This window comes from Indicator indicator, chromosome 2 (assembly GCF_027791375.1).
Source record: "Indicator indicator isolate 239-I01 chromosome 2, UM_Iind_1.1, whole genome shotgun sequence".
NCBI classification, from domain to species: domain Eukaryota; kingdom Metazoa; phylum Chordata; class Aves; order Piciformes; family Indicatoridae; genus Indicator; species Indicator indicator.
Window position 1 is genome coordinate 29,512,344 of NC_072011.1, and position 10,642 is coordinate 29,522,985.

Here is a 10,642-nt window from a genome sequence, read left to right on the forward strand (position 1 = left end):
ATGTCCTTTTCTAAATAGCTATAAGTTGTGAAAAAATTCCTCAAAATGAGAGGACTCTCTTGTCTTTGAGGATGCAGCTCTGCTTTCTAAAGGTCCTACTACTGAAGCCAGTTTCCCAGGAGTTTGATACAGCACACCAGACACTCTACTTTTGATATAATTTCCCAAGCATCAAAAGCAGTAGTAGAACTTAGAAACAAACCAAACACAACCCAGAAATTAAAAGGCACTCAAGACTCTCCATACTAAGTTACGTTCCATCAGTAGCCAGAAAAGGACAATGCTTCATATTTTGAGCATTAACCCAACAGAAACACACAGAGGTGAGCCCATATGTAGAGTCCAGGACTAAACGTTGAAAGACTCGATTTAACATTTTGTCCCTTTTACACAGAAAAACTGATTTCAGGTGACTCATATTTATAGCCTCTCTAAGTAAGTACAGAAGTCGAATGTCAGGACATGTCAGAGAGACCAAGGAGAAGATACAAAAAGCAAGCTATGAAGCACAAACAGAACAAATTCTTTTCTCATTAAGCCAAGGCTGAACAGAAAGCACTATCACAAAAGTCTGTGAGCCTGAGTTTTAACAAATTTGAACTCCACCATACTGTACCATAAAAGGATTTCAAGAAGGGGATTAAATTGACACTGGAATGAGATTGATCAATAGATTAAGAAGAAATGAACAAAACTGACTTTTAACTCTTAGCTGTTTCCTTACCATAAACTGCTCTGGTTTCTTAAAAAACCCCACTATCATTCTAACAAAGACAGTATTACAGTAGTTGGAATTCTTGAAAAAAATTTAATAAGACAAGTATCTTCATAATACAGGTAAATTGTACATTATAGATTACGTGTTTGCAAGTGAAGTGAATTAGTCTTTTCGTAATTGGACAGTTTCCTCTTTAATTCCATCTTTTGTGACAATGCAAATCTTAAGCGCGTCCCCAGTGTACACATCTCTCTCAGCTGCAGAAATAAAGACATCTTTAACCAGCTGCAAAGCCCTTTCCAAGGTCAGAGGTACATGTTCCACGTTTTGCATGTTCTTGAAGCCAATCTATGAAAAGATGAAAATATATTTTAAAGACAGTATGATCTATCTAGCATGAAAGCTGTTTCAGTCTCTGCACTAGAATGAACAGATTTAGAAAACTCAAAAGAAGTGGTTGGTCTGTCTTAGAAACCCAAAGCTGCCAAAAGTATTCCTCCATGCAGTTTACAGCTGCATGGATCAAAACTTGCTGTTCTTAGAAAAGTAATCAGAAGCAGATCCAGCACACAGCCAGCATAGCTCCTCCTGCTCATTCAGCATATAGAAGATAACAACGAACATTCACCTCTGAAATGATACAGTTATGCAGAAATTTCTCACTGGGTTAGCAGTATCACAACTGCACACATTTGTAGGCAGGAACATTTCTTAAAAAGCAAATGTTCCTCAGTGTACCTAGAATTCCAAAGTTACAGTCTACATTGGAGCATAACAGGTCCTATTTAACAGTGCATTTTAACTGATAAACTTAAGTGTCTACTTAAGTATTGTAACAGGAAGAGGAAGGTAAGAGTCACCTCCTATGCCTCAAACTCTTAAGCAATGAAAAACTACTTATCAAAAATTTGTTTCTGCAGGCCTTTTACTTCTTTCATATTTAGTTAAAAATTAACTCAAAGCTGGGAACTTGGGAGCTGTGTAAGTTAAATAAAAAGAAAGATTTTATTCTTTCTAAGCTGGTAAGAACTAAGAGAACTAATCAATTTTTTAAGCACAAAAGCTCTGCTGACATCAGGCATAACTGACTTAATACCAACACCAATCTCACAAAATGAGTAAAACATGCTTTCCTATTTCTCTCATTAAACAATTAACAGTTCTCTTTAAATATGAAAATACTCAAGTATTTTTAGACAGATTAAGTTTCCAGCAGTTCTATGCAAGAACATTCTTAGGAAATGGTGTCCAAATTGTTTGAAAGTCGTAAGTTTTGTATCAGTGTATGTGTGATAAAATGCACTAATTCTATCTTCTTAATTTAGCATTATTTCATGCTACACAGCAGGCACATTTATCAGCTAGGGAAAACCCCCAAACAAATAGCAGAAAAACCTCAAACACCTTCTATGGGAAACATAATTCACAATTGAAATATTTACCTGTATTTTAAACAGGCATGTTTAGTATGTTTGTAGCATACTAAAACCTGAACAGATTCTAAAGCAATGCTTTGATTTCTCCTGAGAAAGTAAAGGCACACAGTTTATAAACGTATGGATGAACAGTCCTACATGTAATGCATGTAAAACTTCTCTCAAAAGCAGTATTCCCCAGAAGTAAAGCTATATTTATTTTGAATGTCACGAATGTTTATAATGATAAAGTAGGGGTGAAAAAAAAAAAGAAAAAAAAGAAGAAGAAAAGAGAAAGAGAACTATTTTACCTGGTTATCGAGCAAGGGCTGCAGCATGGCACTTGCTGATCCACCTGCTTTGAAAGAATCTCTCTGGTATGAACCCACTGGATCGAAGCTATATACTGCTCCCTTCCCTGAAAAAGAACCCCAAAAGTAATCATAATCCAGAAAGATTTTCAATACTAGTAAGCATTTACATTAAAAACTCTCTCTCTCCATAAGCAGCCTCTAGAGTGCCACAAATCCCAGCAAACTTTTACCAAATAACACTGTTCAGACAACACTTTGTACAGAAGGCTCACTATGGGTGTGGCCTTGTACTGTCTGCAAGGTTATTTTCAATATTTAAGCTATAACTGTGCTCTAACAGACATTTTCTACTTACCACAGGAAAAGCGCTGATGCAGAATAATCAAAGCAGGAGAACATGCTAGAGCACAGTGCTACACCAAGAGGTCTGCTGGTTCTAAAGCTATTGCAGAGAGGCAGTTCAGCCATTGTTCTTGAATTCGCTCCAGAGAGCATGCTTGGATGCCTTTGCATTGCTTGCTCTAGTCTCTCACACCTTCCTTCTGGAGTCAGGCCAGGCTGTATAAAGCTTATTAGCTTGTGCCAACATCAGACATGCAGCCACACCATAGGTCTGAATCATGAGGGTCTGATGAGGATATGCTAGTCAAAACACAGCACCTGTCCAAGCCCAGCCCTTCTGTTCAGACATGCTGCACCCAATTTAATAAACTGGCCAGTGCACTTGGCAGCATAGCACAGGTAGCTGAACAGCTCTGATAAAGCTAGCAAAGACCCAGAAAGTAATGCTAAATCACAACAATTCAACCTTGGGCACCCAAATTAAGCCTATGCATGCAAAACTACACTCTGATTCTTATCAGCTGCTATAGCACCTTCATAATCTGAGATTTAGCGCTACCCAGAGCAGACTAATCTCTTTCCAGGCTCTACATATCATAGACATGTCCTAACAAAACTGGGAAAGCAGTATAACTTAATGGCAACAACAAATTGTGGGGAATAAAAGACCACCTCTGAGCTCTTGCTCAAAGACAGTGGGCTCTTGTCTGATGATTTGCTTGAGTTGCTGAAGTACTGTGTTATCTAACTACTGAAAGAACTGAATGTTAAACTGCAGTTTCCATGCAGGAGTCATGACTTTCATTAGAGGTTAGTTAATATTTTAAAAAAATCATTGTAGAAACCTGTCTCTGGAGTAAATCTTCATATTTAACAACCTCTACCAGGCTCAGAGGCCCAAGTAAAATATGCACAATTTTACATCATATACAACTATCAGTACAGGTTAGAGGATGATCTGCTGGAAAGCAATTCTGAGAAAAGACTTGGGAATCCTGGTGGATACGAAAGGATCCAGATTTTGAGCATTAACCCAACAGAAACACACAGAGGTAAGCCCATACGTAGAGTCAACCACGAGCCAACATAATGCTCTTGTGGCCAAGAAGGCAAATGGCATCCTCTGGTGCATCAAGAAGAGTGTGGCAATCGGGTCAAAGGAGAAGACCCCCTCTACTCTGCCTCATCTGGAGTAGTGTGTCCAGTTCTGGGCTCCCCAGTTCAAAAGCAACAGGAAACTGCTTACAGGGGTTACAGCAGAGGGCTACAAAGATATCAGGGGACTAGAACCTATTTCTTACGAAGAAAGGCTGAGGGACTCAGGGCTTTTTTAGTCTTGAGAGAAGACTGAGGGGGAATCTTATCAATGCTTATAAACACTTTAAGTGTGGGTGTCCGGAGGATGTGACCAGTCTTTTTACAGTGGTGCCCAGTGACAGGACAATAGGTAACAGGCACAAATCTGAACATAAGAAGTTCCATCTAAACATGAGGAGGGTAGTGGAGCACTAGAATGGGCTGCCCAGAGAGGTGGAGGAGTCACTATCTCTAGAGTCATTCAAAACCCACCTGGATGCCATCCTGTGCAACCTGCTCTAGCTGAACCTGCTCTGGCAGGGTATTTGGACTAGATGATGTCCAGGGGTCCCTTCCAATCCCTATCATGCTGTGATTCTGTGATCTCCTTTAAAGACACAATTAAGAAATGCAGCAAAGCTCTTACATAGTGTTCAGTCTAGAGTAAAGTAATGAGAGGTAGATGATTTCACTTGTAATCAAGTAATTATAATTTAGTTTTTAAACTTTCAGACCTTTAGAATTGGAAGATCAATTTAGTAGTGGTAAGTAGGAAACAACTGGGATGCGTACTATGCATGTGACCTGTGCAGGCACTGAAATGTCTAAATCTAGGTATTAGGAATAGGAACACAAACTTTGTGGTTCCATCAGTACACTTGAGATGTAAAAGCGCAGCTATTTGACCACAGACCTTTAGCTACTCTTTTTTTTCCTTCTTTATCTGGAGTCTTACCTTCTTCATCAAGTCCACCAATTATGTTGTACACATAGTAAGGAAAGAAACGTCGAGAATACAGAATTGTAGAGAGCATTGCTGCAATAGCCCCAGTAGTCATGGTCTTGTTATTGGAATGCTTGTACATCTGCAAGTGGAACAGCACATCCAAGAAGAAAGTCACCATATTTTACACTAAAATCAGAAGCACGTTTTCTGTAACCTCACTACAGAAGAATTTGATGTTAAGCGAGATTATTAGCTAGTATAACTGAAAACACACTGCCTAAAAGTAAAGCCTTCTTATAAAACAAAACCTAACATTTTTCTGAAATTTTGCAAAGAATACATGTTTTCATTAACACTACCCTCTCCAACTTCTCCATTCTTTAAATTTATGATGTTACACTTTGTATGAATATAGCATCAGTTTCCTAGTCAATTGCCTCATCTTTCACTAGCAATACAGGCACAATATAAATACTTCAAGAAAACCAGCAAAAATTGTATTTGAAAGGTATTCTCAGTCTCCTCTACCCTAAACACAGTAAGATAGCTACCTTTAATCTTGCTTCAATAATTTTAGTAAGGGTAAGGCAGTCACCGTGGAAACCAGTGCATCCAATGACTGTTTTTTCTGTTCTGTAAAAGGTAAAAATAGAATTAGTATGAACTATACCACTTTCTTATACAGCAGCTTATTATGAGAACAGTAAGAGTATTTTCAGTTTCTCTAATGCTATCAGTAACAGTTGTCTAACATGTAGTAACAGATATTTTGTGTATAAAAGGTAACTGCAACCTGCATCTTGCCGAGGACTCCAAGTGCAGGACTATGTAGATTTTTTCTTCAATCCACTGACTTCCACAGCAAGATTGACAAAAAAAAAATTGTAATTTCTTCATGCACTCCTAACTCTGGGCATTGCCATCCAGTCTTGCTAGAGGATCTGTTTTGTGATGGGAAGCCTGTTACATACCATCACTCAGCCCAGTTTTACTCTATCACACCAGAGGTCTGCATTAAGATGTTTTGATGGTTATGTAACATTTATGCTGTTGGTGCTTTTCTATGCCAGCATAACAGCTGCAGATGCACTGTAGAAGACAGCCCTTTGCTCAATTTCAAAATATTCCACAAACACTAAATACACCAATGCACATTTGAGATGTAAATTCTAGTAAATTTCTAGGAAAAAAACATTCAAACATAGACTAACACAAAGCACTTATTTGGGAAACAGCTTAAATTTAAATTTTCTCTCAGCCTGTCACTAGAATTATACAAAGCCATCATGTGCAGTATACAGACTGTATCAGAGTAACTTCCATTTGCACAGTATCAGACAGTCAAAGGTGTAGTAGAGAGTTAGACAAGAAGAACGCGACTTTGTAAGACCTGGTGTCATTGATAACAAACAAACAAAACATGTTTTACGTAGTTGATGGCAGTCTACTGGGTAAGCACCTGCTACCATTAAAAAAATGTAAACAGTATGTTTGTAAACCAAGGAAATGCTTCAATCCTGGTGAGTCAAGGTAAGCATAAAATGAGCATAAAAAGTTCAGTAACAGAACTACCGGTAAGTTTACCTCTCCTCTTTCAAATGCCAGATTGTTGACTAGAGAGACATAGTACAACTGGCAGCAGCAGGCATACTTACATGTCAACATCAGGCATCCTAACGAAGCAGAACAAGCTACCATAGGATTAAGTTTTCCTATAGTTAAGACAAAAGTTCTTCTGATATTACAGCCAAAACCCTCACTACTTTACATTAATCCTTGTATCATACTAAAAATGTTCTGTTATCAGCTAACTTCAAGAGCATGAAACAAGAAATTTGGTATGCTTACAACATCACATCTTGCATTACAGCACGAATCACCATGACTCCAAAATCAATTTTGTTACAATCCTTTTCTCTGAGAATACTGCTTTAAGAAAGTGACAGATGATTCCAGGCATACGACATAATCAGCAATACAAAATATCTTTCATCCATTTCAACTCTTACAAGATCTGGACTTACAGTTTGTAGCATTTTGGACTGTCCCGGCAGTGAATTTCATAACCTTCACTCAGTCGCGTGTCAGAGGCAACAATAGAAAAGTCTTCTCCAGCAATTGCCAACACAGTCCTTAAATAAAGTATTCATATGATCATGACTTACAGCACAAATGTTTTCTTAGGCAACAGAAATATAGTAGTTCTATATCCAGACTCACATCTCGTCAAGCATCTTATACTCCTTTCTGTGTTTCCAACTATGCACATGCCTATACGTGACTTACGACTGGAGGAAGAAGATATTAGACATACCGAAAACATATTTTAACAGTTATGGCAGAGCTGCTTTCAGCCCAGTTACAGATTTAAAAGTTGGTAATACGCCCATTACGCGGGTTTCCTGATCCACTATAAATAAATAGCCCAGCAGGAAATGGAAGTTGCTCATTTTGTCCCGTAGAAGTTCCGGGAGTCCAAGTGTGCCAGAAGCGACACAAACATGCAAGAACACCCCCAAAGAGCTGCAATAACCCGCGGGGTGCTCGGTCCAAGGCAAAATCGAGCCCGGGGCAATGCCGAGCCTCAGCTCTCCCCATGCTACCCCCCTTTCTCTACAAAGGGGCACTGGCAGGGGGAAATAAACCCTCTCAGTCGGCCAGGAGGAGGCAAGAATATGATAAAGAATACCGAGCCCCACCACTACATTCCTCAGGAAATGCCTCAAACTCCCCCCAACCCATGCCTGCGACTCCTCACCCTCCGTTAAAGGTGTAGGGGGAGAAGCGGTACTGCTTGGGCGCGCCAAGCCTGTAGTCCATCTCTGGCCTGCAGTCCACAAAACCAGCCGTAGACAACATCGCAGCAGACCAAATCAATGCTGTCTCACGGCAAAATGGTGGCACCGGAGCCGGAAGTGACGCTTCACCGCTCTAGGAGGGCACGGGCGGCCTCCTCTCGTCTGCACTGGAGGACTGCGAACCTTGCGCGGGCGGGCGCGCTGGGGCAGTTGGGCGCGGTGCTGGCGGATGCCCAGCGTTCACTGGCACTCTCCCCTTTCCTGCTTCCCGCCGGTGGGCAGGCTGTGGGTTTCGTGTGTGCCTGTCCACGCACGTCCTTTCCCAGCCTGAGCTTGGAAGGTCCAAGCGATGTCAGCCCCGCTGTGTTCTGAGTGCCTGCCTGGTCGAGAAAGCAACCAGGTTTGATGGCAGCTATGGTGAGGTGATCGAAAGAGTCTGTTGTGTTTGGGCAGATGAAGAGCAGGGTGATCCCTGCTCTGGAAAAGGAGAGAACACCTTTAGAAACACTGTAGAGTAAGGGTCAGAGCACACAAGGTCCTTGAGGTGAATCATAGGCTTTGGTGCCAAGCATCATAGCAAGAGCATGAAGGAGAAGCAGAATTGCAAAGATGCCACAGGAGAAGAATGTGGAAACAGGGAAATGCAGGGAGTATGTGGTCCCTCTAGAGGAAAAGAGTGCCCCTCTATCCTGGAAGAAGAGAACTAGAGCACCTCCCTTCTGAGTAGGCTGAGAGAGTTGTTGGTGTTCAAGCCTGGGGAAGGCTCTGGAGAAGATTGTATAGTGGCCTTGCAGTACTTAAAGGGAGCCTACAGGAAAGAGGAACATACTGTTAGGGAGTGCAGTGGTAGGACAAAGGGCAACGGTTTGAAATGCAGAGGGCAGACTTAGGTAAGATACTGGGAAGAAAGTCTTTGCTGTGAGGGTGGCAAGACATTGTTACAGGTTGCCCAGAGAAGTTAGGGATATCCCCTGCCTGAAAGTGTTCAAACAGGTTGAATGGGACTTTGAGCAACCTATCGTAGCAGAAGGTGGCCCTGCCTATGGGAGGGAACCAGATGATCTTTAAGGCCCGATTCTAGAAAGCGTTGCTTAAGTCCATGTGTGGGAGCCGTGCACAGCGAACCTCGGGGCGGCAGCATTGCAGATTGTGCAACTTTGCGGCAATGAGCAAGGTGTGACAATCTATACAGCTAGGAAGTGTGGAACAACCTTCCAGCACAGAAGCCTGTGGCTAGGCCTGACACAGAAGCCACGCGTCCCGCCGCCGAGTGCTGCTATTGAGTACCCCTGGTCGCCGAGCCCCCTCCGAGTCTTGGCCTGGAGGGCCTACAGGTTCTCCACCAAGTCGACCACAGCGGTAACCTCCTCTCGCCCTCACTCAAGATGGTGGCGAGGAAGGCGGTGCGGGCGCGCAGCGGAAGTGGCGTAACAAGGCCGCGCCAACGGCGCGGGCGCAGCTTGTCTCCCGCGGGCGCTGTGAGACGGTGGGGTGGCGCCGGGAGCGGTAGGTACTGTCTGTGCCGCGCCCGCCTTTCTCTCTCCGGCCGCTGGCCGCTCCGCTGCTCGGGGAGGGGTCGATGGTTTGCCAGCACCAGTGGCCCAGGCCTGGAGGATGGAGGTGGTGCGCGGGGCCGAGCTCGCTCCGCACCTCCTCGCAGGCTGGGGCCCTCCGGGGCGGCCTGAACCGTGGAGGACGGTGGGAGAAGTGGGAAGGGGCTCCAGCGGTGAGGAGGTGGCGGGTGGGTCCCCTCTCGCGAGGTCTGGCGCATCTTGGGGGCGAGCGGCAGGCGTTGGTGTCGAGGGCGGCGTGGCCGCGGCCGGCTGCGTGAAAACAGCGGTCACAGTTTCTGTCTGTATGAAGGCGGATGGGGGGTAGTGGCAGTGGCGCGGTCCTACCGGCGGGAGCGGCTGCGGGCTCCTGGGGCCGCTCTTTGGGTGGGTGAGCGGTCTGGACGGCGCCGGTCTCCATGCCGGAGCTTGCGCTTCGAGCGTTGCTGTGTGTTGGAGAGCGAACCTGAAAGGAGGCTCGGGGCCTTCTCCGGGATGTCTCTCTTGGCCCTCGACTCTTCTCTCGACAAAAGCGTTCCCCAGCGTTTGTAGTGGATATGCGAATAAGTCAGAGTTAAGCGGTTACAAGATGGTCCTCTGCGTAGGTGGTGTCCTAACTGCAGGTTCTAGCATGCCTGATATCTAGACTTCTTACTAAACAGCTGGGCTGTTGAGGAGTTACCTTTCATTTCTTCTAGGGTAATGTTTGGGCTTCTAATATACTCCTGTCTTCAGGTTGTAAAACTTGGATGCTCTGCTTGATACCTTTACCTTGAGGGTAAAGACAATAATATCTTACGGTCATGGGGAAAAAGAGTATGCCTTTTCAGCTGCAGTATAAAAAGTAATGTAATTCTGAGCCCTCATACCTTAGAGGAGAGAGAAACAAAAAAACAAACAAACAAAAGAGTAGGCATTCTTCAAATTTTGAGGTGGTTGACCTCTATCCAAAAATTGTCCTTGAGTATTTCTGGCCAATAGGTATCCAGTTAAGAAAATTGTAAATTAATGGAAAAAAATTATATCAGGGTGTAACATTTAAAATTCCTACACGTGTTATTTCCATAATATAGCAACAGAAGTACAATTTTAAAGAATGGTCATATGTACATTTCCCGTGTGTACCTGAAATTGTGCTTTATTTGCATGGAATTGGGTCAAAGAGGATTTCCTAGTTTTGATTTGACCAGCAGTACTTTTACCATAGAAGATAAGGCTTGGTCTTCCAAAAATATTTTTAAAAGTGCCAAGAAGTTACTTACAAGTAATGTGTCAGTAGGCTTGTGAGTTAGTAGTCAGGGAAATTGAATTTTTAAAAAATCAGTACTTTTGCAGCTAAAGCAAAGCTTGGAATAGAATGAGCATTAGCTTGAGTTGTTAGTGCAGGAGCATTCAGTTAGCTAGAAGCCTGCTCATGTGAGGTTATCTGCCAGGGACTTCAGTAGAAGCTGTAAAGTTTCTGTAGAATGTGCCCAGAAAAGG

General features: G+C 43.1%; 1 protein-coding gene across 1 annotated transcript; it reads right to left on the reverse strand.

The window, feature by feature from the left end:
* Positions 1-797: 797 nt before the first annotated feature.
* On the reverse strand, positions 798-7,702 carry PSMB1 (proteasome 20S subunit beta 1). The gene is made up of 6 exons (XM_054397629.1): positions 7,571-7,702; positions 6,837-6,944; positions 5,364-5,445; positions 4,822-4,951; positions 2,445-2,551; positions 798-1,066 (listed from the first exon to the last, which is right to left on the reverse strand). Exons 1-6 carry the CDS (start codon positions 7,669-7,671, stop codon positions 881-883), a joined length of 714 nt encoding a protein of 237 aa, XP_054253604.1. The 5' UTR covers positions 7,672-7,702; the 3' UTR covers positions 798-880.
* Positions 7,703-10,642: the final 2,940 nt, after the last annotated feature.